General features: G+C 41.5%; 1 protein-coding gene and 1 non-coding gene across 5 annotated transcripts in view; both read left to right on the plus strand.

Annotated features, from left to right (window-relative positions):
• The window catches only part of LOC124083482 (L-selectin), a 40,524-nt gene extending 12,950 nt beyond the window's left edge, over nucleotides 1-27,574 (plus strand). For all 4 annotated transcript variants that reach the window (XM_046430183.2, XM_058574424.1, XM_058574425.1 and 1 more), the window contains 5 exons: nucleotides 5,654-5,839; nucleotides 7,130-7,315; nucleotides 8,799-8,930; nucleotides 11,310-11,328; nucleotides 27,111-27,574. In XM_046430183.2, coding sequence (XP_046286139.1) covers nucleotides 5,654-5,839; nucleotides 7,130-7,315; nucleotides 8,799-8,930; nucleotides 11,310-11,328; nucleotides 27,111-27,177 — 590 coding nt within the window. In that variant the 3' untranslated portion in view covers nucleotides 27,178-27,574. The remainder of the gene's footprint in view (nucleotides 1-5,653; nucleotides 5,840-7,129; nucleotides 7,316-8,798; nucleotides 8,931-11,309; nucleotides 11,329-27,110) is intronic.
• On the plus strand, nucleotides 12,066-12,139 carry Trnar-ccu (transfer RNA arginine (anticodon CCU)). Its single transcript has one exon. It is a non-coding gene; the product is annotated as a tRNA-Arg (tRNA).
• Nucleotides 27,575-27,821: the final 247 nt, after the last annotated feature.

The following is a 27,821-nucleotide window of genomic DNA, read 5'->3' on the forward strand; positions in this document are numbered from 1 at the left end:
AGGATCATATCATCTGCAAAGAGCTATGTTTGACATTTTCCTTTCCTATTTTTATCCCTCTTATTTCCTTCTCTTGCCTAACTGCTCTGGCTAGAATTTCTAGTATATATAAATTGGAGTGGTGATAGTGGGCATCCTTGTCTCTTGGTCCAGATATTAAAGGGAATGCTTTCATTTTTTCCCAGTTACTATAATGTTGATTTTGGGTTTTTCATATATATCTTTTATGATGTTGAGCGAGGTTCCTTCTATTTCTAACAGTGTTTTTTTTTTTTTAAATCATGAATCTGTGCTGAAATTTGTCAAAGGCTTTCTCTGTATATGTTGAGATGGTTAAGATTTTTTGGTCTTGAATTCTATTTATGTGATGAATTACATTTATTGATTTGCATATGTTAAACCATCCTTACATCTCTGGGGTAAAACCAACTTGGTCATGATGTAAAATCTTCTGAATAACTTGTTGAATGTTATTTGCTAATATTTTATAAGGACTTTTGCATCTAAGTTAATCAAGGATATTGGTTTGTAATTCTCTTTCCTTAGCTAGTGTTCTTATCTAGTTTGGGTATGAATGTTATACTGGTTTCATAGAATGAATTTGGAAGTGTCCCATTCCTTTCCATTTCATGGAATAATTTGAGGAGCATTGGCCTTAATTCTTCTTTAAAGGTCTGGTAGAAGAATCCATCTGATTATGGATTTTTCTTTTATGGAAGTTTAAAAAATATTATTACTGCTATTGCACTTCCAGTTACTGGTCTGTTTAAATTTTCCATGTCTTTTTGATTCAATTTTGACAGATTGTATGTGTCTAGAAATGTATCCTTTCTTCTAGGTTTTACAATTTGTTGGAGTATAAGTTTCCAAAGTAGTCTCTAATAATCCACTAGATTTCTATGATGTCTTTTTTTTTCATCTCTGATTTTATTAAGTTAGGTATTTTTTTTCTTTTGGTTAGTTTGTCTAAGGGTTTATCAAACTTTTTTATCTTCTCAAAGAGCCAACTTTTTGTTTTGTTGATCCTTTGTGTGTTTTTTTTTTTAAATTTTCAATTTCATTGATTTGAACTCTTAATTATTTTCTTTTTTCTACTCATTTCATGATTGGTTTGTTCTTCATTTGTAAAGGGCCTTGAATTACATCATCAGGTTATTTATTTTAGATCTTTCTAGTTTTCTTAATAGGCAATCATAGCTATATTATTAGAACTGGCTTCATAGTATACCAAAAGTTCTGGTATGTTGTATCACTATTCTCATTTGAATCTTAGAATTTTTAAATGTCTCCCCTGATTTCTTCTATCACTCATTCATCATTCAAGAGTGTATTGTTCAATCTCCATGTGTTTATATAATTTCTGTAGGGATTTTTGGTGTTGATTTCAAATTTCATTCCATTATGTTCTGACCAGCTGTAAAAAATTATATCAATTTTTATTTGTATTTACTAAAAGTTGCTTTGTGGCCTAAAATATGGTCTACTTTGGAGATGGTTCCATGAACCACTGAGAAGAAATTGTATTTGCTCTGGTTGGATGAAATATTCTATAGATGTCTGTTAAGTTCATTTGATTTATTGTATTATTCCGGTACAAAGAATCTTAACTGAGTTTTGACCTATCTAATGTTGAGAGAGGTGTATTGAAATCACCAGTATTATAGTATTGTGTCCATCTGAGGCTTCAATTTGTGTAGTGTCTCCCTTATGTAATTAGTTGCACCCATGTTTGGGGCATAAATATTTATTATGGTTATATTTTCTTGTTGGATTGTTCCCTTTACCAGTATGAAGTGACTTTATTTGTCTCTTATGATTAATTTTGGCTTGAATTCTGCTTTATTACCATAGGAGAGTAGCTATTCCTGTTAGTTTTCAGGCTCCATTTACATGGTATATAAATTTCCATTTTTTCACTTTCAGCCTATGGCTGTCTTTGCATGTAAGGTGAGTCTCTTGAAAATAGCTTAGAGGATCTTGTTTTTATCTGTTCTGTCTGCCTATGTCTTTCAATTGAAGAGTTGAGACCTTTTACATTCAATGTTATTGCAGAGAGATGTTTATTAATTTCTGCCATTTTGGTTTATTTCCAATGTTTAATTTGGTCCTGTTTCTCATTTGCTTAGCTACTCTTCAAATGATATCTGTTGATCTGTGAGCTCTGGGGTTTGTTTTTTATTTCTTCTGTTTGTAGTATTTCTTTAAGTAGGTTCTGTAGTGCCAGCTTAGTAGTCATAAATCATTTTAGTTTCTGTTTATCTTGTAGTGTTCTTATTTCATCTTGATTTTGAAGTATGGATATAGCAATCTTGTTTGATCTTTATTTTCTTTCAGGACTTGGAACACATTTCAATACTTCCTGACTTTTAAAGTTTGTGCTGAGAAATCAGAAGTAATTTTGGTTGGCTTGCTTCTAAATGTACCTTAGGTTCTCTCTTGAGGCTTTAAAAATTCTATCCTTGTTCTGTACATTAGGCATTTTAATTATAATGTGTTGTGGAGAAGTTATTTTTTGATCTCGTCTATTTGGGGTTCTGAATGTGTCCTGTATCTGAATATCTATCTCACTCTCAAGGTTTGGAAAATTTTCTGTTGTTATTTCCCTGAAGAGGTTATCCATTCTATTAGCCTGCATCTCAAAACCCTCCTCAATTCCAGTGATTCTTAAGTTTGGTCTCGATATTGTCCCAGGGTTCTTTTCATTCTGATCGTAGTTACTTATTTTGCTTTCTTTAGTATGTCTGAATGTTCATTTCTGGCCACTTTGTCTCCCAGTCTGAGATCCTATCTTCACAATGGTCAACTCTATCAGAGAGACTTTCAGTTGAACATCTTATTTGATTTATTATGTCTTTCATTTCCATGGTTTCTGTTTGGTTCCTTTTCTATATCTCTGTCTCTTTTTTGGATTTCTCATTCTTATGCTGTACTAATTTCCTTAATTCATTCAGTTTTTTCCTGTGTTCTCTTGGAATTCATTGATAATTTTTATAATCATTCTTTAATTGATATTTCATTCATTTCATTATATTTGGGGTCAGTTGCTGGCGACTATGACCTTTATAAGGTGTTATGTTACCTTGTTTTTACATATTTCTTGTATGTCTGTGTTCGGTTTTATGCATCTGTTGGGATGAATTCCTCTTCTACCCTTACTTTGGGGTGTATGTGTGTGTGTGTGTGTGTGTGGTGTTGGGGATCGAACCTAGGGCCTTGTGCATGTGAGTCAAGAATTCTATCAACTGAGCTATATCCCAAGCCCCATAATTTTGGGATTTTTTAGGCATGTCCTTCACTTGCCAAAGTGTTGTAGAGTGATCTAGATTGGGATAGGATTATAGGTGTGGTATCCACAGACTTCGCATTAATTCTTTCTGTTTTTACTGTAGGGATAGGGGTCTGTGAGTAGGACCTGAGGGTCCACTCCTAGCAATTCCTACTTGGGGTCTGGTTGTTAGTTTGTGTTTTTGTATTTTCTATTCTTTGTACTAAAGTATAGCTAAAGTTTGGATGTCGTTAAATTGTGCGCAGAGGTGTGCTGTCTTTTGGCTGAGTTTTAGTTCAGCAACAGAGTCTCCACTCTGTGAACTTGTAGTCTCCCAGCACCTCATAGAATAGGGGAAACAAACAGTAGCAACAACTGATGCAATCAATATATAGCATTAAAATAAATGCTCAGTTTCTGCTATGACATATACATTAATGACCACAAAAAACAGGAATGATAGTGTCAGCAATTACCAACAGCAAAAATAATTAAGAACCCAAACTAAATCTAGCATTAAAGAAAGCAGAACATGTCAGGTGTGTTATCCACAGCAATGATAATTGCAACAACATGAATGGTGGGGGCAGGAGTTATATAAGCAGTAGTTATAAAAGATGGGGAAAGTGCAGTTCATTTAGAGAAAAGGAAGTGTGATAGGATGGTAGAAGAGAGTTTACATATCCAAAAAGTAACAGAGAGAATGCAGAAGAGATACAGCAGGTGATGCATATCAGAATGAGGAGGAAAAAATAAGAAAACCAAAGTAAAGGGAGATAGAAAGAGAGAATTTTGTTCTCATATGCCCACAAACGCAGCCTTCCCAGGCTTATCCCCTGAGTGTATTCACACCCTCCTTTTCGGATTTCTGACCTGCTTCAAAAAACACACGAGTTGCCAGACCCAAAGGAAAAGTGAATTGGGCTCTGCTTTGTTTTTCTGGCCTGAAGTCCCCTGGGCACAATCTTCTCTGGGCCTGTTTCACTCATGTTCTGCTAGGCACAACCTAGGTCATGAGGTAGGCACTTGGGGGACAGTATGGCCATGCGTGCTATGACCTCCCAGTCCTGCAGCAGCAACTGCAGCACGGCCACCTCAAGGCGGCTCTCGCTTCAGCTCTTTGCCTGCTGGTTGAGGAACACAGAGCACTTTCCTAGCATCAGTTTGCAGCATAGCCTCTGGAGCAGCCAAGTTCAGGCTGCGTTTCTCATCTACAGGCTTTTTCAATCCAAGTCTGTGCCTGTGTTCCTCTCTGTTATCCCTCTCCTCTGCATGAACCAGCCCACTGCTGCAGCTGACTTGGCTCTAATGTGCTCCTTCATGTTCTTTGTTTAATTAATCCAAATTTCTGAGTCTCTAAGACACTATGACTGTCCAGTTTTTGAACTGGAGTTAAATCCCTACTTTGCTGAGAGGCAGTACTCCTGTACTTGCATCCTGAGCCATGGAGTAATGGGAATGCAGCCTTCCTCTAATCTACCATCTTGACTTTCCAAGATCAATAGTGTTTTCTTCATGGTTGTGTATGTGGGACTCAGATATAACTGGAATATATCAGGCACTTTCTTTTCTGAGTTCAATTGGAAAGTTCAATTTCCCTTCATTTGGTCTTGTACTAAGTGTGGAAAATAGAAAAATTCTCCTAATTTCTTAAGACCAATCTTCATTAAATTCTCAAGAGTAAGGTCAGAATTATGGTTCATTTTTGATTGAAAAGGAGTGAGAAATAAGAGTTGGAATGTAATAGTTGTCCAAATGTCATGGTAAGGCCTGAAATAAGCCCACTGATTTCCAACTTTTCACTTCATCTTCTGTACTATCAATCAGAACAGGAAAATTGATACTCTTTTTTGAGAAGTTGGTCAAAATCCAAAGAGCTAAGCTTCTGTAACTGAGATAAGTAGAATAAAGACAGAATGGAGGCCAAGATGATTCCTGAACTTTCATCTTTTTCCTGCCTCGAAGACTCACTTTGGAGACCAGCTCTTTCTCTGACCCTCTTGCTCCCAACAGTCAAAAATACTCTGGCTGAGGTTAGAATTATTTCCCAACTAAGCTGGTAAGTCACCTTTAATGCAATTTTGGTTTTAAAAATCCAATTACTGCCAATGATGTCAAACTACCTGATATTTAGTTAGATCTTCTAAGAAGCCGTGCTGTATTCTGAGTCCTTGACTTATAGTAATTGAATGGCATGTACTTCCCACACCAACTTCATGGGATTAATATAGTTATCATTGTTGACCTTTTATAGATGAAGAAATTGAAGTTTCAGACTTTAAGTGACCTTGCTTGAAGGCACAGGGTTGTCAACTGGCTGAGCTGGGATTCAAACCCAGGCAGCAGGTCCTCTTAACCCTTCCCAACACTGTCTCTTCCTTACTGAAGTGGTCCAGTGTGAGGCTTTGGAGGCCCCAGAGCTGGGCAGCATGGACTGCACTCACCCTTTGGGAGCCTTCAGCTTCGGATCGCAGTGTGCCTTCAACTGCTCTGAGGGAACAAAGCTACTTGGAGATGGCAAAACAAGATGTGGCCCACTTGGAAACTGGTCATCTCCAGAACCCACCTGTGTAGGTGAGTAACTTTAGACTAGAGGCCTTGCATTGGTCACCATGTGCTTATGGTTTTAGAAAATGGAGCAGAGTCATGTAGGAAGTCTTTATTTACTTTTGGATCATATTTTAATATGGCATAGATTGTAATGTAATGCTTTTCTAAGGCATCATTCTAACTAAAATCAAAAAAGAAAACCCCCCAATAAGGGTTGTTTGTCTCTAAATCCAACCATCAGTGCGCAATTGGGTTACAGCAATATGATGTGGTTATGTTTTCATTTTATTTTTCTAATTGCCATGGGGTAAGCAATCAGTCTTGCTGAAGAGTTCAGTTTTGTTCCTCGCCTCTTATTAACACTTGTTTTTTATATGGTGTCCTACTCAATACCAACCAATTTTCTTCACAGGGTCGGAAGTCTTTCTAGATTGTTTTATTTGGTGTGTCTTAACATATTTTTTTTCTTTCCCTCTCACATGAACTACCAGGGAAGTAACACTGCTGTCAAAACACTCAAAGCAAGCTGGGCACAGTGGCACAGGCCTGTGAACCCAGTGGCTCGGGAGGCTGAGGCAGGAGGATGGCAAGTTCAAAGCCAGCCTCAGCAAAAGTGAGGCACTAAGCAACCCACTCAGACTCTGTCTCTAAGAAAAATACAAAATAGGCCTTGGAATGTGGCTCAGAGGCTAAGTGACCTGAGTTTAATCCCCAGTACAAATAAACCCACAAAGCAATCTCTTCATCTCTTCACATTTGAAATACAGTAGATTTTTTTCCTTTTTAACTGCCAAGATTATCCCCACATGGAAGAATATTGGTGGTTGTCTGCACATGGGAAGTTCTGATGACATTTTCTACATTTATCCTCCTGAAACACTGGTTTAAGTAGTTCAGTTCTTAAAAGAAATATCAACATCCTTTATCAAAGTCCATCTACCAAATTTAACAAAATTGGGATTGTAGAGTTGGGATGTTTTTCAAAACTTCCTGGGTGAGCTCTACAACAGGAGAGAAGGTGGAGATTCTGCACATTTGTGAGAATACTCTAGGATGCTGTTAGGCAAGGTGTGTGCCATGCTGCTTCATCAGGGCTGCTGGGGCTTCACCCCCAACCTACCACTCATCATCATTCCAAGAAGATAAAGTCTGGAAGCATCACCAGAAGTAACGTCTAGAAATGAGGACTCCTATATGCATGTGGATGGTCCCATCTTAGGTCAGACGGCTTTGGCTAAAAATCTTTGGTCAAGGGAGAGTTCTCTGCTCCGAAGTACTATCTTGAGTTCTTCTGTTCTGTCTTTTCCATTGAAGTGATTCAGTGTGAGCCTCTGACAGCACCTGACTTGGGGTCCATGGACTGCACTCACCCCCTGGCCAACTTCAGTTTTACCTCCACGTGCACCTTCAGCTGCTCAGAGGGAACTGAGCTAATTGGGGAGAAGAGAACTGTTTGTGGATCCTCTGGAATCTGGTCCAGCCCTCATCCAATATGTCAAAGTAAGTTCGCCCAATACACAGAAGACTTGAAGATGGGGCTGATGGACACACAGATGGTGGGACACATCTACTAAACTTGACGCTTCATTTTGTACAATACAAGTTTGTATGCATTAACTTACTATACAATGCTTGGCTGTCCTTGTCTCCTCCTCTAGTGACAGCCATTTCTGTTTTTCATTCTCAACACTTCCTGTCTGAACTTTTAAAATCTAACCCACTGTCTCTGGTGACTTAGCTCTTCTCCATTGTTCTTTTCCTCTGCTATCTGACTTCTCTTCTCTGTTAGTCCCTTGAAATGCCTCCTCAAAGGGCATCCATGGCCACCTAATTCCCAAAATCATGGATTCTTCTCACCTGCCCCTCAGCTGATGTCTCCCAAGTCTGAGCAAGAGAAGGATTGTCTTCTTCACCTTCCTCTCTCCTCCACCTGACAGGTGCCAGCAACACTTGCTGGATCAAAGGCACATTAAATTAGCACATGAGAGGATGGCCCCAAGGTCTGCCCCACATGCCATCTGCACAGGCTACAGAGGGCCTCCTGGGTTGGGGTCTGTAGAAGTCACTAGAGAAGCTAACCTCTGTGTGTCTAGAGTGCAGTGGGGCAGGCAGCAGGAGGGGCAAGAAGGCCTCTGAGTGTCAGGTTGTCGGGTACATTTGCTTTGCAGCCTGGCTAGCATCCATTCCCTCATCTTCCTCAAGCCAACAGGTGCCTGTTTGGTACCTCTGGGAACTTCAGCCTCTCAGCATCCTGTATTTGAGAGTCCGGTGGAGGCATTGTGTGAGTGCTCAGCAAAGCAGCTAGAGGTTCAAGGGCCCCAGTTGGACCCTGTGCCAACATGGGAAGTAGCTTCCTTCATCAGGAGGTATCCAAGGCAGGTTTCTCACATTGGAACTTTTTCTTAATAAAAATGAAACTACAAATGAACCAAGTTTATATTCACAAAGGATGTGTAACTGAGTCCTTTTCCTTGTTGGGGAAGGAAGTGGAGGGAGGTGGTAGGTCTACATCACTTGATAGATCAGTGCAGGTCTTGGCACATAAACTCTAGTGCTTACGTTTGCACGTGTGCTTTAAAGTAAAAACACTAGTAGTTTCCTTTGACAAGTTTCCCAGGTCAACCATTGGCTTCTCTTTTTCCTGAAGTTGTATCTGACTTTGTAGATCTTCTCTGTGTCTGAGGTCCAACCATTGAACAAAGCTCAATACAATGATAACTTTTTCTTGCCAAGAATTTGTAGACATTCCCAGGAATTCTACCAATCACCCATCAGGCGACAGAGAATCTCTAGGCACTAGGCTAAAGGCTGGGCCAGTCTGATTCTGCGGTAGACTCCTGGGGGGGCCTTCCCATGCATCCCATCTGTCAAGGCCATCAAGGGGCTGTAATGGGAAGCCAGGAGGGAAAATGTCAAGAATCAGGAGCTGCACCAAGGAAATGATGCTGTGGTCTCATGTGTGCCTTCCTGCCTTCTGTTTCAGAATCAGACAGTTTCTCAAAGATCAAGAAAATTCTTGTTCTCCATAACTCACTCCTCATTTCAGTGGCAGCCATAGTCACTGCATTCTCTGGGTTGATATTTATCATTTGTGTCACTAGGCGATTAAGAAAAGGTAAGTGAATTTAACTTCATATGAAAATAAAAGAAGTATAAAGTTAAAAAGAAAGAAAGAAAGAGCCTCACAGGAAATTGAGTGTAATAGATTCAATTGAAGCAGGAGGCCAAGCTTAAAGTTCTAGAGACAATCAACCCAGGACACACTTCCATTAAAGCAGGCTGGCTGACTTATTTTTCATTAGGCAAATTTGGAAAATGCCTGTTATCTTGAAGACATCTTGCTAGGGGGATGACAACTAACTGAGATGTTTACTCTTATTTAATTGTGAGAAAGGGAGGCATAATCTCTGTCCTCTAAGCACCTACATGCCTCTGATTTCAGTTTTACAGTTTCACTGGGAAGTGAACCTAACATCCACCAAGGTTTTCAGGTGCTGCTCTCAAAAGCCTGAAGAGAGTCCCTGAAGAGTCTTGAAGAGTCCCTGTCTTGTCTGTTTCTGGACTGTCCCCGGGGAAACCGCCCACCCTCTCCCTGCTGTCTATCACCAAGGAAGGCCACAGCTGTAACCAAGTACTCCATGCGCACCGCCCTCCAGCCTGGGCTGGAGAGGAGAAGGCAGAGCAGGCCTGCCCTGAGCAGCTACTGTCTGCTTCCTGGACTCAGAGTGGAACAGCAGCAGAGAGGCACCCAGTGTCACTCCCCGTTGCCCCTGCAGGGCCCACCCCTGAAGGTGGGCAACAGTCTGCAGCAGGCCTTGGGTGTGCACTGCCACATGTGGCCAACTCCCTTGGCAGAACCGTTCACAGCTACAACTCACAGGCACTGGGCAGCTTTTAAGTTACACCTGTTTCAAGTTCAGGGGCCATGGACCGCCTCAAAGCAAGTGCGGACCAACTCCTCTGTGCTAACTCTCTGTGGCATCAATGGGTTGACATTTAAGTTTCCCTTCCTTCCAGTAAGGCAGCATGTGTTCTGTCACTGGATGTGGGATGCCATGCACAGTGGCAATTCCAGGATTCTTCTCCTCCAGCCCCTGGTCTTGCACTCTGATCCAATCTTTCATCCACAGTTAGGGAGATGCCAGATTCATTTTCTCACCAACTTGAAAGACAGTGGAGGGGGCACAACCTGGGAGGAAGAACCTCAGTAACTAAAACCTGAGAGCACTGAGCAGACACAGTGTCCTCCCTGCTGCTGTGAATTCCGGGGGACTGGATTCCACCATCACATTCCCTCAGTACTTGGGGAAAGAAGAGTGACAGCTGCCTGTCACCAGTGACCATTCCTTCCATGGAGACGTCCAAGCCTGACCTCTACTGTCCTTTCTTTCTTCCTGCCTTGGGTGATGAGGGCAGAGCCAGGGGCTGGAGAATAGAGTGTTAGTTACACCTGTGCCCTGCCCTGGGATGTGCCCTGCCCTGGATGTGGAACTTTAAGGACTTTGGGGATGAAAGTCACCTTTGTAAGGAGGATGCTTGTCTCCAAATTCTTAGCTTTTAGCCCAAAATTCAAAGAATAGAATCAAGGTCATATGTTTTTCACGAGGGGTGAGCTGGCTAAGACTCTTGTGTGAGTAGGTGAGAAAGGCAGTAGGATTGTTTTTTAAGTTTTTACCTGGGAGTCATTTCTGTACAAGATCTCAGTCTGATAACTTGAAAACTGCATGCCCTGCTGTGGGAATCAGTATGGAGCAAGCAGGAAACAGATAACGGGCACTTAGGCTAGTTACAGTTATGCCACCAAGAGCCAGAGCCCCAGAGATCCCTGACTCTGTGGGAAGTCAGAGTTAATGCAACTCTTAGTTGTCTCCATTTGTGAATCTTCTACCAGGATCTCTGACTTTCATGTAAGTGGCTTTCTCTTCCAAAGTTTTAATTGTAAGTTATTTCTTTAACATGTGGAGAATATATTGCTACAGAGGCAATGCTGGACATGATGGCTTGGTCTTCTTCAGTCTAAAATCACAGAGCCTCAGCTGATGTGTTTAGAATTAGGAGTGAAAAATAATAATTTGTATTCATATACAGGATGCTTCTGAGAATCTTTTAGATTGTTAGGTTCAAAAATCCGGGGAAAGGCAGCAGATGATGAGCAGCTGCCCTGAGATGTGGACTGACAGGTGGCTGGGCATAGTTGGTGTCCCCAGCAGGCAGTTCAGCCCAGATGTCTGTGTTTGTGAGCAGCACAGTGAGGGATCGAGCCATGAGGCTCTGCATCCATAGCCTGCTGTGCCTGGGAACCTACCACGGTCGATTGAAACTGCACACCAAGCTAAAGGGGCCTTGGGGGCCTCTAGACACATAGGGGTCCACCTAACAATTGCATAATATATTTCAAAACATAGTTTTGGGGATGGGAATCTTCCTTTCCCGTTACTTTAAAAATTGAAATTGTCTACTCTTTGTTGATGCCATTTCTCTTTTCTATTTTTAGGCACGAAATCTCAGATACGGTAAGTTTTATCAGTGAGTAATTTCCATATTTGTTGATCCTTTTTCTAAGTAGAAAATGCTTCTTAAAATATTTTTTATTGTTATGGCTAGTCACATTAATTCCATGGTTAACACCATGGGAGTATCATCTAAATGAAGTTTTTATGTAAAGTAATAAATTGCTAGCTTCTTAAAATTTGGGTGTCTTTTTTTTTTTGGTGCTTATAAAGCAAAATATATGAATGTGTAAATAACTCTCTATTAGGAAGAATTGTTGTGTAAAGGGAGCTTTTCCTGATTGTCCCTGAAGTTTCTTTAAGTGTTAGAAGCATTGTGTTGTTTTTTTCTGTTCTGTGTGAACACACATGGAGACTTCACATGGTCACTGAGAAACACTCCATCCCACAAGCATTTATTAAGCAACTAGTATACATCACACCTTAGGAAGGAAGTACAACCCCAGACCCCAAATTTAATATATTAAATCTTTTTTTTCTAACTCTGGTATTGAAACTCTAGTGCTTTAATTGGAGAAATATTGCAGAATGTTGAGAAGAGTTGAGGACACATGGAAATTCATGGCCCACCTGGCAGCACTGATGACGGCCGGAGATTTCAGGTTTACGAGTTTAGTGGCTTGCTTTGGAATTTTAGAGAGGCGAGTGTAGGAGAAAACAACTGTGGAGATGAGACTTGGTGAGGTACTCAGTGCCCAGCTGGACAACACAGCTGCTTTTAAAATGCTGTGTGTGAGGGCTGGGGATGTAGCTCAGTTGGTAGAGTGCTTGCCTCCTATGCACAAGGCCCTGGGTTCAATCCCCAGCACCACAAACAAACAAACAAACAAACAAACAAAAATGCTGCAAATGAAGCCAGATGATTCCTGAAGAAGCTGGGGCTTGCTCAACCACCCAACCAGCCACCAATCATCACTGAGAAAATCTTAGCATTCAGGGGGCTGTAGCTCACAGTGCAGCAGAGAAGCCGGGGAGACGGGGCACCAAGGCCAGATCCGGAAGCTGTGTATAAGGCACACTAGGAGCAGGGTCTCATGCTGAGCTCTGTGGGATGTCACCAGGGACACTGATGCAGTGTGTGCATCTCACATCTTGTGGGGATCACCCTGCCTGGAGTGCAGACCCAGAGGTGGGTGAGTCTGAGGCAAAAACACCAGTCTGGAGACATTTGGAGTTATGAGGTTAAAGCTCAGGGTGCCTGTTTAGAGAAACCACAGTGAGGCTGGACTCATGAGGCGACAAGAGGTAGGATCAACTGAATGTGGTGCGTAATTGGCAGAGAGACACAGAGAGAGAGAGAGCCAGAAGAGTCAAAGAGGCTGCCTGAGTCTGACCTGGGAACTACTGGCGGGGGGGGGTGGTGTTTACCGCTGAGACATGAACATAAGAGAAGGAGCAATTTGGGACGTGAAGATCTCAAGCTCAGGTTTGTACATGCTGAGCTTCAGGTGTCTGAGGGTCACCCACAGTGTGTTGGGTCTCTCCCAGCACAAAGGGCAGGAGATATGGATTTGGGGGTTCTCTCATTTCAGGAGGTGACGGCCATCACAGGAAGGTGCACAGTAACCCAGGGACAGTGGGAGCGTGGGAAAGGAAGAGGACCTGGGAGAGGGTGGCAGCCAGAGGAGCATCAGTATCTAAGTCAGCTAAGGAAGGAGGAGAAGGAGACGGGCCCAAGCAAGGGGAGGGAGACTCAGGGGCCACAAATCTAGGGAAGAAGAAAATGGAAATAGTCTCGATGTGGCTGGAAGAACAGCAAGTTTCTAGGGGCTATAACATGGCATCCCTGGGAGAGCGTTCCCAGTGCAGACACAAGATGAAGTCAGAGGGCAAAAGGCTGAGGAGTCCTTGGGATGAGGAGGGGAGGTGGAACATGTGTTTATGTATTTAAAGTCTGGCTCTGAAGGAGGGTTGTGGGGTAAGTGAATGGGGACATAGATCAGGGGCTCCCTTCTATTTTGGTATTGTGGTGTCTCCTACATGAAAGATGCAGTTTTCCCTCCGGTGCACCTGGAAGTATTTCTTTGTGATTAAAAACTTTTTCTGCTCCCTTTTGCCCCATACTCATCACCCTATCCCCAGCCCACTGTTCTTGTGTGTGTGTGTGTGTGTGCTTTTTTCTTTTGGATTGGTGCTGGTTGATTTTGGTGCTGGTGCTTTACCCCGGCTACATCCCAGCATCTCACTAAGGTGCTGAGGCTGACCTTGAATTTGCTGTCCTTCTGCCTCAGCCTCCTCAGTCACTGGGATCACAGCCATGTGTCACTGTGCCCTGCAGCTCAGTCTTTTGCTACCTTCTCTGTGGGGACTCTCAAGTCCATAGAGTAAAGGACGGCTCTGGAATGATACCTGACTTGCTCAATCCTGATTCTTTGTTTCCAGTTTCAATTCAGTGTCTTGCATGTCCACACACACTTAAATACAGTAAAAGTTGACACATGTGTGACTACAGTCTCAGTTTTAATGAAGATCAAACCTCATGCCCTCTGTCCTCCATATATCTGAGGGGCGACACTCACATAGAAAATTCGTAAAATTGATGGTATCATTGCTCTCCAACTGCAGTAAATCAAAGGGCTCTGCTCACGCTGAAGGGTCCCACTGCACTGTAGCTCACCTGTGTAAGGGAGGCCCTCCTATCCAGCCACCTGCAGCCTGCCCGCCTCCTCGGCCATCTCCCTTCTCAGCTGGCCAACTTCCACATGCAGCATCTCAGCACCAAACAAAGGAAGGGACACGGTGATGGCCAGAGCTGTTTGGAAGTCGTGGGTGCCTCTGTCTCTTCCTGTGAGACCCATCCACACGTCTGAGTCCCTGCTTCTTTCTGAGCACCATTGTTAACACACAAGAAGCCTCACTGAAATGCTGGCTGCAGGTGGCATCTCCTCAGCTGTGCAGGAGAGGGACTCCCTGACTCCTGCTGAATGCCCCTTCCCCTGCCCCAGGTCTCCTACACCCTGCCCAGCCTAGACCCTGCAGCACCCCCTCGCCCTCCTTCTTCACTAGCTCTCACCTTGGCCAGCCAGAGGCAGTCTCCCCTCCCTGGCGTCCCTCTACAAGGTCAGTCTGTATCGGGCAATTTTGGACTTAAGTATGATCTAAACTTCTAACCCAGTCTGTTTTTAAAATTGTAATATGTTCTGATTTCTTTCCAATAAAATTGGATGCTCCTTAAAGGCAGAGATTGTGCCAGATCTCCAGAAAGTCCAGTTGGTTGCTTGACCCTCGGTAGATGTGTGTCCAAATGAATCAGAGAGAGCATCAGAAAGTGTGCCTTTAGGGCAAGTTGCAGCAAACCTCTCTCCATGGCATGCAATGAGACTTCACCTGATCAGGGCTGGATTCTCAGGAGAGAACAGGCTCCATCAGAACCTAGTCAGAAATACCTCCTTGCCCCATGGCCAGACCAGCCTTGCTATGACTTTGTGCCTCTTAAGAGAAGCAGCTTTGGGTAAGGATTGCACTTTCCCTTCCAGAGTCATTTCAGGTTCTGCATTACAGCAAAGGCTAGTGCCAGAGGCTCTCCATCTTGTACAGCTGCAAGGATGTGTCATCCACATTCATGTGGCTCCCGGGGCACCCTGAAGTTGTGCAGTGCACTACCTGCACAGACTCACTGCCTGCTCTGGCAGCCCTCACTCTGAGTGCTGTTCACTGGGACATCAGAGCCAAGGACCCCAGTGGAGACTGCTTTGGGGAGTAAGGTGTGTGTGGTTTAGAAAGTTATCCGCAGGCGTCCATGTTTCCCCCAGTTCCTGCTCTCTGACAGCTGACGTGCCTCTTGGCTGCCTCTCTTCTCCCTCTTGACTTGGCCATTGTCCACAAGTGCCATGGAACAGACAGGAAGAAAATCTGCCATCACCAAGCAGCCACAACCCATGAGAGGGACAGGGAAACAGGAGTGATCGCGAAACTCCACCTCCTTTGTCCCGTGGTCCTGCTGATCTCATGGGCTCCCAACATCTCCTGACGCACGCAGCCTCCCTGGGGGCCCTGAACAGAGTGTGGCTGGACTGGGCTTTCCCTGCATCTGGGCACAAAGCTTGTCCTAGTGCAGTTCTGCTAGTGGTGTGTCCAGTGCTGATGGATTAGCAATAGTCGTCACCATGGTGATGATAAGAGTGGGGTCATTTAAAACTATGATTATCTGAAACTGATCTTAGTCGGCCTCCAAAGGCTTCAGGAGAAAGCTGCCTTTTCCTGAGAAGCCTTCAAGGGAGAGGTGAGAGTCCACAGTGTGGGGGGAACTGAAGGAGTGCTAGTGTGGAAGTGAGGTGTCTGTGTAAGGAAACTTAGCTTCTGTGAGGACCTGAGAAGGAAAGAAGAGAGAAAGAAAGAAATGTAGACATAGGTAAAAAGCACTGAAGGGTTGACTCAGACATTCAGAAATGAAAAACAAAACAGACTCTGGTTAAATATGGGTTATGAAAATGTTTCAGGAAATCCCCCTCCTTTGCTGTTTTTCTTCAGTGTGAACTTATCTCTTTTATTGTTATTTTTTTTAGTTGTGCATGAACCTTTATTTTTATTTATTTATATGCCTCCCACATGCTAGGCAAGCGCTGTTCCACTGAGCTACAACTCCTGCCCCTCTTTTATTCTTAACAAAAGTATGAGTCAAGGATATGATCAAAATGCCCATGAACTCACAAAGATAAGTTAGAGACTGGAATGGGAAAAGCTCCTGGTCTAAATGCTTTTACAAATGTGGGTTTGAATCAATTCTGACCTCTCAAAAGAAAGCAAACTCACTTTAGTTTCATCAGTGCTACTTTGATCAAACCCTAATGCTGGGCTGGGCTCGTGGCTCAGTGGTGGAGTGCTTGCCTCACACATGTAAGGCACTCGGTTCCATTCTCAGCACTGTATATAAATAAATGAATAAAATAAAGATCCATCAACAACTAATTTTTTTTAAATATTAAAAAAACACCCTCATGCAGATTGGCAGTCCCAGGTCAGTGCTGAGGAGCCCAGTGCTGTCCACTGGGCTCACTTGTGTGACTGTGCTGGCTACTAAGCCAGGGCATCTTCAGGGCAAGCTCATACATTAATGCACCTTCATAGTGTCTTTTCCTTTGTTTCACCTAAACTTTTGTGGAAAATTTTGAAGATCTAGCCATGATCCTCAGGACCATGAGATCACTCTAACTCTTCCCATTTGGGCTCCTGGGTAAACTTGGATCATGTCGAATAGAGGATGCCCAGAAACACTGGCATCCACTACCTTAATGTGTCTGTCATTTTAACCTTTTACTACGTGCTTTATGACCTTGAGCTTGAAATAGAGCCCTTTATGATTCAAAGTAACTTTAAAATTAAAGGGAGCTTCCTGATAATTGCTTTTCTGCATCTGGAGTTTCCTCCTGCTGAGAATGGAAACTGAGAAGCCACCAGGGAACCCCTGCAGGTGCCCAGGAAACGCATTGTGTCAAGTTTCTCATTGGCAGACCCACTGCATCTATGTATGGCCCTTTCCTGCCTCCTGTCCCCCTGTATTCCCCTTCTCTTATACAAGATGTTCACACACCTGAGCCCCCCAGAGACTGAGGTTGGAGACAGACCCTCCCTGTCTCAAGGCCGACTTTGAATATGCCTATTTTTCTTCACCAAAATTTGTCTGATGAATTTTAGTGGAGTCCAGTGGTGGAAACTTTGTTCCCAGTAATAGTTTTTGTTAAGCATCAGGGAGAAAGAGTCCCCCACCCCTGGGCCCAGCAGTCTCCATAGAGGAGACTAATGACACTGAGGAAGAAAGGGGTGGACTGCTCACGGCTAGAGGAAAGTGCAGTGGGAATTTCCGGGGAATCCCAGGAGCTGCCTGGACATCTTCCATCCCAGTTACTCCCTTCTTTACCGCTGCAGCATCAAATGCCTGTACAGTTTTGTTGGTAAAAGAGGAAGGTTTCAGAAAACAGATGGGTTCCAGCCTGGAGAGCCACTGTAGGGTGCCCCTGAGAATTTGATCTGCACTATTAGCGCCTGAAATAAGCCCTTCACCCTCCATTGGGTAGCCATCTGGGGGCTTCACCTGGGAATGTGTATAAAATGCTGACAGCCAAATTCCCAGCTGTTTTGTCTTTTTGAGGAGAACCATGTGGTTTGATTTTGGTTTCATTTCTTGTTTTTCTCCATGATTAAAAAGGAGTTAGTATCCACTGTAACACTGCATGTCTGTACATCTAAAAGCACACTCTGATTCAGGCAGCTGTTTTGTTTGTTACTTGACAACTGACTTGAAAAAGGCCAAAATGTGATGGCTGCAGGACAGACTTATCTGCATAAATCTTCAGAGGAACATACCCCACTCCCCATTCCGGCCACTTGTCCAGGAGGAGTAAGTAGTTATGGCCTGGTCTCCCCGGTACCTTGAGCTGGCACACATACCCCTTGGTGTATAGGGCTTTCTTAGATGCAAAGAAGGAATCTTCAGCTCATAGTGAAACATTAGGGAGGACTTCCTAAAAGCAGCATATTTAACTGACCAACACTTTTGACATTTCATTAGCATGACTCTTTCTTCAGTCATCAGAAAAGCCTCAAAAAAAAAAAAAAAAAAAGCAAAACTTAATTAAAACATACCAGAGCAAACAGCCCAGGGTCCTCGAAATCTCTCTCCCTGGGATACCCAGGATAACTTTAGTATGAACTCCTATTTTGTTTACTTTGTTTAATACACTTTTTGATTCTATGTACTTAAATTGCTTATTTTGTTTTATTTTCAAAACACCCTTATTAAAAAAGATTCATGTTAATTTAAAGACTCTGTTTGTCATTGCTTAAAAAATGAAATGAATGTTAATTAGCTTCCAGTGAAAACTAATTGCAAGCCTGTTTTCATTTGATTTTAATGTTCCTTCTAAAAAATTCTCTGGAAACAAACATCAGTCCCTTTTTTAATGTAGAGTAGAAAATGAGTTTATGTGGTGTTGCTTGTAGAACAACTCAGAAACTTTCCATTTATGGTTTCTGTACAAACTACCTGTGTTTTACTTTTCTAATCAGCGAAGTGTTTCACTTCTTTCTTTTATAAAATGCCCCTCAAAGTGATTAAATGTCTCTTGTGCTCTGATGATATCCAGAGCCTAGTTTGCTGCAGTTAAATGTTGTAGAATCTTTTTCACTAGAAAAAGGACTATTTCTTTTGGCAGTGAATGTAGATCTATGTTTCTAATTTGATTTCATATCTGTTTACTTCTTCTGGATTTGTATTACTTTTAAATGTCTTTTACTTTCTACCTCAAGACATAGGATAGTAATGTCTTTTAATGCTTTTATTTTTTGTGCATTATAATTATACATAACGGTGGGACTCTTTGTTACATATTGGTAAATGTGCACAATATACCGATATGAATCGTTCAGCGGAATCCCCAGGTCTGCCCTGTTGCTTTTCCTCCTCTCTCCCCTGGGGCCTCTCTTCCACTTTACTGGACTCCTTTCAGTTTTCATGATAGCCCACCTCGGCTTCTTTCCCTTTTTCCTCTCTAGTTCCACATGTGAGAGAAACCCTACAAACCCTGACTTTCTGAGTTGAATTATTTTGCTTAACATAATGTTCTTAAGTTTTACCCATTCTCCTGCAAATGACATAATTTCATTTTTCTTAATGACTGAATAAAGCTCATGTGTGTGTGTGTGTGTGTGTGTGTGTGTGTGTGTGTGTGTGTGTGTGTTTGCTTAGAACTGCTTTAGCTATTCTGGGTCTTTTATTCTTCCAAATGAATTTGAGGGTGGTGTTTGCTAGTTCTGTGAAGACTGTTATTGCTAGGTTGATGGGGATTGCATTGAATCTGTATATTGCTTTTGGTAATATGTCCATTTAGCAATGTTAATCCTGCGTATCCATAAACATGGGAAGTCTTTCCATCTTCTTGTGTCTTCTTCAATTTCTTTCCTCAATATTCCATGGTTTTCATTGTAGAAGTCTTTCAGCCCCTTGGTTAGACTTATTCGTAGATATTTTACTTTATTGTTTTGAGGCTATTGTGAATGGGATTGTTTTCCTGGTTTCTTTCTCAGAAGATATCATATAGGTATATAGGAAAGCTATTTATTTTTGTATGTTGATTTTGTAACCTACTTTGATTAATTTATTTATTTTGCAGTCTTTTGGTGGAACTTTTTGGACCCTTCTAAGTATAGGACCATATCATCTGCAAACAGTGATGTTTGACATTTTCCTTTCCTATTATTATCCTTTTTATTTCCTTCTCTTGCCTAACTGCTCTGGCTAGAATTTCTAGTAATATATAAATTGGAGTGGTGATAGTGGGCATCCTTGTCTTGGTCCAGATTTTAAAGGGAATGCTTTCGTTTTTTTCCCAGTTACTATGATGTTGGTTTTGGGTTTTTCATATATAGCTTTTATGATGCAGAGCTAGGTTCAGCTATTCCTAGTTTTTCTTCAGTATTTTTACTGTGAATGGATGCTGAAATTTGTCAAAGGCTTTCTTTGCATATATTGAGATGACTAAGATTTTTTGGTCCTTAATTCTATTTATGTGATAAATTACATTTATTGATTTCCATAGATTAAAACATCCTTACATCTCTGGGGTAAAACCAATTTTTACATGAAGTAAAATCTTAATATGTTGTTGAATACTATTTACTAATATTATATTAAGGATTTTTGCATCTAAATTAATCAGGGATATTGGTTTGTAGTTTTCTTTCCTTGATATGTTATTATCTAGTTTGGGTATGAGTATGATACTAGCTTCATGGAATGAATTGGAAGTGTTCCATTCCTTTCCATTTTGTGGAATGATTTGAGGAGCATTGGCCTTAGTGCTTCTTTATAGGTCTGGTCGAATTCAGCTGAGAATCCATCTGGTCCTGGGTTCTTATTTTTGGAATTTTTTTTTATTACTGGTTTATCTCATTGCTAGTTATCAACGTGTTTAATTTTTCTATGTCCTCTTGATTCAATTTTGGTAGATCATATGAGTCTAGAATTTTATCCATTTCTTCTATTTGTTGGGGTATAATTTCTCAAAATGGTCCCTAATGATGCTCTAAAATTTCTGTGATGTCTGTGGTAATATTTCCTTTTTTATCTTTAATTTTATTAATTTGGGTCTTTCTCTTTTTCTTTTGGTTAGTTTGGCTAAAGCTTTATCAATCTTGTTTTTTTTTTCTTTTCAAAAAAAACTTTTTTTATTTCATAGATTCTTTGTATTATTTTAAAATTCTTTCTCTTATTGATTTTAGCTCTAATTGTAAGTATTTCCTTCCTTTTTACTGGTTTTGGATTTTTTTTTCTTGTTTTTCTAGGGCCTTGTGATGCATCAGTAGTTTTTTTTTTTTTTAATTTGGGATCTTCCTGATTTTTTAATGTAAATACTCATAGTTGTAAATTTATTCTTAGAACCACCTTCATAGTATCCTAGCACATCTATTACGTTGTGTCACTATTCTTGTTTGATTCTAAGAGTTTTAAAATTTCTCCCCGATCTCCTCTATCCATAATTTAAAAAATGAATTGTTCAAATTCACATGTTCATATACTTCCTCTAGCTTTGTGGTTGTTGATTTTTAATTTTATTCCATTATGATTTGATAAAATGCAAGGGATTATTTTGATTTTTTTATTTAGTAAGAGTTGCTTTATGGCTAAAAATATGATCTGTTTTGGAGATTATTCCAGGAGTAGCTGAGAAGAAAGTTAATTCAGCTGTTATTTGATGAAATATTCTGTAGATGTCTGATTTGTAATACTTTTTAGGTGAAAAGAATGTTAACTGAGTTTATGTCTGGATGACTATCTATTGGTGAAAGGTATGTTGAAATCACCTAATATTTTGTACTTGGGTCTATCTGAGTCTTTAGGTTAAGTAGTGTCTGTTTTATGTAATTAGGCACACCAACATTTGAAGAATGAATATGTACTATTGTTATATCTTCTTGTTGGATTGTTCCCTTTACCATTATAAAGTGACCTTCTATGTCTCTTCTGATTAATTTTGGCTTGAAGTCATCTTTGAGTTCAAGCTATCTATGAGTTGCCACTACTGCTTGTTTTGTTTTAATTGTGTTTGCACAATATATCAATTTCCATCCCTTCATTTTCAACCTTTGCCTAAGGTGAGTCTCTTACAAACAACTTAAGTTGGTTGGTTCTTGTATTCTGGCTCATTCTACCAGCCTGTGTCTTTTAATTTGAGCATTTAGATCATTTAGAGTCAGGTTATTATATAGAGATGTTTATTAATTCCTGCTATTTTGATTTATTTCTAATGTTTAATTTGGTTTTAGTTTTCATTTGCTTACTACTCTTCAAATGATATTTGTCCCTTTGCAAGATCTGGAGTTTGTTTTTGATTTTCTCATTGTGTAATATTTATTTAAGTATTTTCTGTAGTAGTGACTTAGTAGTATTCCTGGATTCTTTAAACTTTTGCTTATATTGGAAGGTTTTTTTAATTTCCTGTTTAATTCTAAAGGATAGGTTTGCTGGATATAACAAACTTGACACAGTTATTTTGTTTCAGAGGTTGGAGTACATCATTCTGAGTCATCCTGGACTTTAGAGCTTGTACTGAGAAATTAGCAGTAATTTTGATTGGATAGATTCTAAATGTGACCTGACATTTTTCTTCTGAGACTTAAAGTTCTGTTTTTGTTGTGTATGCTAGGAATTTAAATTATATTGTGTCATGAGTCCTTATTTTTTCGTTATTGGGGAGTGATTCCAGGAGAGTTTAACCACTGAGCCACATCCCTATCCCTTTTTTTTATATTTTATTTTGAGATAGGGTCTCACTGAATTACTTAAGGCCTTGCTAAGTTGCTGAGGTTGGCTTTGAACTTGTGATCCTCCTGCCTCTGCCTCCAGAGCCATGGGATAATAGGCATGCACCATCATGCCCAGCTGGAGTGCTTTTTGATCTTGTCTATTTAGGGTTTTGCATGCCTCCTGTGTTTGGATGTTGATATCATTCCCAAGGTTTGGGAAACTTTCTGTTACTGTTTCCCTGAATTAACCCATTCCATTTGCCTACATTTTCAACCCTCTTGGTTACAGTGGTTCTTAAATTCAGTCTCTTAATATTGTCCCAGTGTTCTTATATATTATGGCCATGTTTGTTTATTTTCTTTACTTTAATACTGTCTGTGTTCCAAGTCAGTCACTTTGTCTTCTGTGTGGTCTGCTGTATTAGAGAGACTTTCAACTGAACATTTTATTTGACTTATTGTACCTTTCATTTCAAAGATTTGTTTGCTTTTTCAACGTTTCTATCTCATTGCATTTCTCATTCTTAACCTGTAATAGCATCCTTAATTGAATCAGTTATTTTTAAGTGTTCTGTTGGAATTCATTGATAATTTTTTTTATAATAATTCTTTTGAATTCTTTATCAGGTATTTCCTCCACTTAAATACCTTGGAGTCAGCTGCTGGTGTCATGTTACTTTGTATTTTCATATTTCTTATATTCCTGTGATGGGTTTTGTGCATCTGTCGGAATATGTTTCTCTTCTATGCTTAGGTATAGACCTTTTTGGGATGCAGCCTTCTTTTGGCAAAGTGTTAAGGTATATTGTGTGTGTGTGTGTGTGTGTGTGTGTGTGTGTTGTGAAATTTTCAATGTATTTCCAAGTGGATTTTATAGTATAGTTTCCTTGCTTTTTTTTTTTTTTTGGTAATGATTAGTGTATTTTGATACAGTCTGTATTGTGTCAGAGCTTGAGGATACCACTGTCCTGGTTGGTCTCACAGGAGTGGGATCTTTCTTTTTGATCTGGCAATTGTGTTGTACACAGCAGGCTATGTAAGGCACACGTGTCATGATTGCTCTTCTTCAGTTAACAACTCTGTACATTCTACAAAGGAATGGTAACAGCCTTAATTGAGACTGTTCATAGGTGTGGTTTCCACAGGCTATACTAATTCTGTTTTTGCTGTACGAATAATGTCCATGAGTGGGACCTGAGTGCCCCATGGAGCCATTCTTACTTGGGGCCTGGTCATTGGTTTGGGGGTTTTGTCTAACCTATTCTTTGTATTCAAGTGTCCTTGAAATTTGAGTATGGTTAATTTGTGTGGGGAATAAGGTGCTATCTCTTGGCTGGGTTTTGGGTGAAGTTTAGCAGAAAAGTCTCTACCCTTGAAACTTGTAGTGTCCCAGGAGATTCCCAGCACCTCATAGAAGGGGAAGGGACAAATAATAGCAGCAAATAACTTACAATATTAATATAAATTCCTAGTGCCTCCTATAATAGCTAAACACTAATTATAACAAAACCAGGAATGGTGGGACCAGAAATTGACAGCAGAAACAATAATAGTTTTGAACTAGATCTGGCACTAGAGTGAACAGTAGGGGTCTACTGTGCCATCCTCAACAACATGAATGGCAGGGCAGGACAAAAGGTCAGAATGTTCAAAATTGTGAACCGAGAGAAAGCAGAAGAGATGTAGCAAGTGATGGCTATAAAGACAGAGGAGAAAAAATAAATAGGAGGAACAAAGTAAATAGAAAGAGAAAAAGAGAGAACAAGAGCATTTGGCCAGTAGAGGGATAAGAAAGAAGAGAAAGAAAAGCAATTAACTGAAAAAAATAAATAATACCTCTAACCCTAAAAGACAAAACAGTGAAACAAACAACAACAACAGCAAAACAAATAAAAATGATTAAAAAGGAAACTTATCTAGCTATATAACTCCATAAGCAAGTCAACACAGCAACAACAACAACACACACTCACAATCTTGATCAAACATGAAATGGTTTCTCCACTGAGGTGGTCAGAACTGTGGCAAGGATGGATGCCAGAATTGTCTTTTCTGTTTTTTTCTTGAGCTATGTACCCCTAAGAACCAGGGATGGGGGTTGTTAACCCCTTCCTCTTTTTGAGTTACTCACTAAGCTGCCGGCTGGACAGGCCTGGAGCTGAGGCTGGTATAAGGTAGGACATAATGGGAAGTACTGTCACTTGGAGTGTGGTCTGGACAGACCAGATTGGTGCACTCCCAGGGCGGGGTTGGTGCAGAGTTCTAACTGAAAGGTCCTGTGGCTGGAATTTAGCTTTATTCAGGCCTTTGGATTTGGTGTTATCTTTTCTGCTCTGAGATTAGATCAGCACAGACCTAGGCAGGCAGATGCCAATCTCTACTGGGCATCTAGATCTCAATGGCCTCCAGAGATCTGCACTTGTAGGGCAGGGGAGTCAACCCTCAACAGGCCTCCCACGTTTCAACACCCACAAGTGTGGCCTTCCCAGGCTCAGTCCCCATGTTTACATACACCCACGAGTTCAGACCCTCTTCAGCAGCTGGACTCAAAGGGAAAGTGAGTTATACTCTCCTCCGAGTCTCAGACTTCAATCCCCTGGGTCCAGGCTCTGGGCCTGCTTCACTCACTTTCTGCTAGGTACTCCTGGCCACACGGCTGGCACCTGCCAGCACAGCATGGCAGTGTTTGCTAGGGTTTCCTGGTTCCCCGGCAGCAAGCTGCAGTGTGGCCTCAAGATGGCTCCTACCTCACCTCTCCACTTGCCAATTGAGAAACAGAACACTTTTCAAATAGGAGTGCAGCCTCCAGACCAGCTAAGTTCAGGCTGCTTTTCTGTTCTACAGGTTTTTCTGTGCCCATTTTCTTTTGTTTTCTGTTTATGGTATCCCTCCCCCTGATGTGACTGGCAGGGCTGCCGCTGCTGGCTTGGCTCCAGTGTACTCTTTCATGTCCTTTATTCAATGCGTCTGAATTTCTGGGTCTCTAAGAGTCTCTGTCCAATATTGAATTTCAATGCATTCCCTTTTTCACCCACCTCACTGAGAACTAGTACACCTGCTGCTTGGATTCTGAGCCACAGAGAGACTGGAAAGTCAAACTTCCTCTAATCTAACATCTTGAATCTCTTAAGTTTGGGAGTTTATTGTTAAAATCTTACATTAAAAGATTTTTAAGGATTGATGTATGTCTCTCTTATAGACAGGAGTCTTGAAAAATAATGAGTATTAGCCAGGTGTGGTGGTGTACACCTATAATCTCAGTGATTCAGGAGGTTTGAGGCAGGAGGATTGCAAATTCAAGGCCAGTATTAGCATGTTAGTGAGACCCTGTCTCAAAAAATAAAAAGGTCTGGGATTGCAGTTCAGTGGTAAAGAGTCCCTGGATTCAGGGCTGAGGTTGTAGCTTAGTGGCAGAGCACTTGGTGCTGGGTTCAATCCTCAGCACCACATAAAAAATAAAATAAAGGTCTTGTGTCTTATCTCCTTATATCGCCTGTAGACCTCACAGTTCCTGGTCTCTAAACTGTATCTCACTCACCCTTTCCCTTTCTACTTCCTAACAGGGACCTTTGTTTCCAGAGGTCTTGTGGGTTGTGCTCTGGGGACTGCACACCTGTCTTGTAGAGCTATTTTGTACTGGGAAGTCACTATGCTGGGTTAACAGCTGCTGGGAAGAGCGGGGAATTGGGGATTATAGGTACCTGCCCAGCCGGTGTTCCAAACTGGGAGTTGCCCCAACTAAAGATGACAACAAAGGTGACCCAAGATGGAGACGGCTGCTTTCAGCAATGGGAGTTGGGTTGGGTTGTGGGGGCTAGGCAATGGCATTGGGTGACGTGTTCAGAGATGAGCTCTGTGGCGTGCAGGGTTGTGGCTGTCGGCTGTCTTCAGTTCCTATGCAATGTCTCCAGTGCAGGCAGGCTGCCCTACGTAGGAGACTATGGCAGTGGCCGCAGAATCCCAAGATGGAGGTGATCTGGGGAGTCCCACATTGGTAAATGGGGGTCCACACAGGAGTGGCAGCCAGAGTTCCTGTGTGTGGGTAGCAGCCGAGTGTTCTGCATGGGATCAGCGTCTGGGATTCTTGCTCAGGAGGATGGCCAGGAGTCCTGTGTGGGTGCTGATTCCAGTGGTCCCGCTCAGGCACCCGGGAGCCCTGTGTGGGCGAGTAGTTGGGGTTTCTGCTCTGATGCTTAGAACTGGAACCCTGCTCGGGAGCAGCTGTGGGGGTCCCTCTATCACTCCCAGAGAAGCAGTATTCCCAGGTCATGGAGTGACCAATGCTCCTCCCTCTAGCCTGCAATCTTGGATCCCTGGGATCTGTTTTATTGATACAAATATCTAACACTTTAAAAACCCCATAGTCTGGATACAATGGTGTAAATCATGATTACTATCTTGACATACTGTCAAGGCAACTAAATCTTTTTGGTAGGTTGTTAAGCTCTCTATGTAATAATAATCTTCTGTATTATTCTTGTCATTTTAGATAACATGAGCCATGTCTCTAGTTAAGGGGCAAACTTTATTCATCTGCTATCTCAAGAAGAATTTAAGGTTAAAAGTTTGGGTATAAAACATGTTCAAGACTGGCTATTTTAAAAGGGGTTTCTCAGTTATACTGTATGCATTGCAACTTGGCTTACAAAGAACATTTAAATATATACACACATACCCATGCATACATATATGTATGTATTCTTAATTGGAAAATAAACGTTGATTCTTATAGCCTGTATTAAATTTTTTTTTCTTTTACAATTCCATGTAATGTACCTAAATTCTAAAGATGAAAATGTGAGGATTAGTTTTCTACACAATGAAATTAACCTTAGTGTGTATCAGGTAGCTAGCTAACAGACAGTCTTTGATACAAATCTCTGACAGACTACTTCTAGAGACAAGTTGGTTTTCTTTGATTAGATAAATATATTAGAATTAAAGAGATTATCAACTCAAATCTACTATGCTGACTGGATTTGCTTTGTTCTTATTATTCTCTGTCTTTCAGAGCTTTTAAATATTTCAGGCTTTGTTTCCTTTAGGAACAAGTATCTGGATCCTTATACAGTGGAGTTCCATGATGGGATCTACACACCAATACAACAATAAACTGTCGCCAGGTGACATGACACCACAAGGCCGCAGGATGGAGGGATAACCAAACAGGGGCAAACTGAAACAGAGCCCCTTTAAAACTAAAAGCAACTTTAAACAGAACTTCCTGATAACTGCTTTTTGGCATGTGGAGTTTCCTCCCGCTGAGAGTGGACACGGGAAGCCTCCGCCTAGCCCCAGGTACTAATGAAATGAACTGTGACATGTTTCTGATTAGCACAGCCCAACTGAATCTGCACATGTACATTTCCGGCCCTTTGACCCACCATCCACCTGTCCTCTGATGAAAGCTGTCTGTACACCTCAGCTGCTGCAAGATGGATCTTGGAGAAAGAATGGCCTCCTCTATCTTCCTCAAGGCTGGTTTTGAATAAAGCTGTTTTCCTTCACAGCCTTTGTTTCCCAAATTTTTGTAGAGCCAAGTAGTGGTAACTTCACTCCCAGTAACAAGATGAGCCTGTCCAGAAATGCATACCTTAAACCAAGCATGCTCAGGAACACGCCTGCCCCTAAAGTGAGTCTCTACAGGCTCCCGGAATGGAACCCCCTGCTTCTGTTCTCCAGGGAGGGCACTGCTTTGCTGAGAACTCTGGTGCTTCCTACTCATGGTGGTCATAAGTCCTTCTCCATGCTCTTGT

Source organism: Marmota monax, unplaced genomic scaffold, assembly GCF_021218885.2.
Source record: "Marmota monax isolate L192 unplaced genomic scaffold, Marmota_monax_Labrador192_F-V1.1 WCK01_AAM20220418_F8-fsc00055, whole genome shotgun sequence".
Taxonomy (NCBI): Eukaryota; Metazoa; Chordata; class Mammalia; order Rodentia; family Sciuridae; genus Marmota; species Marmota monax.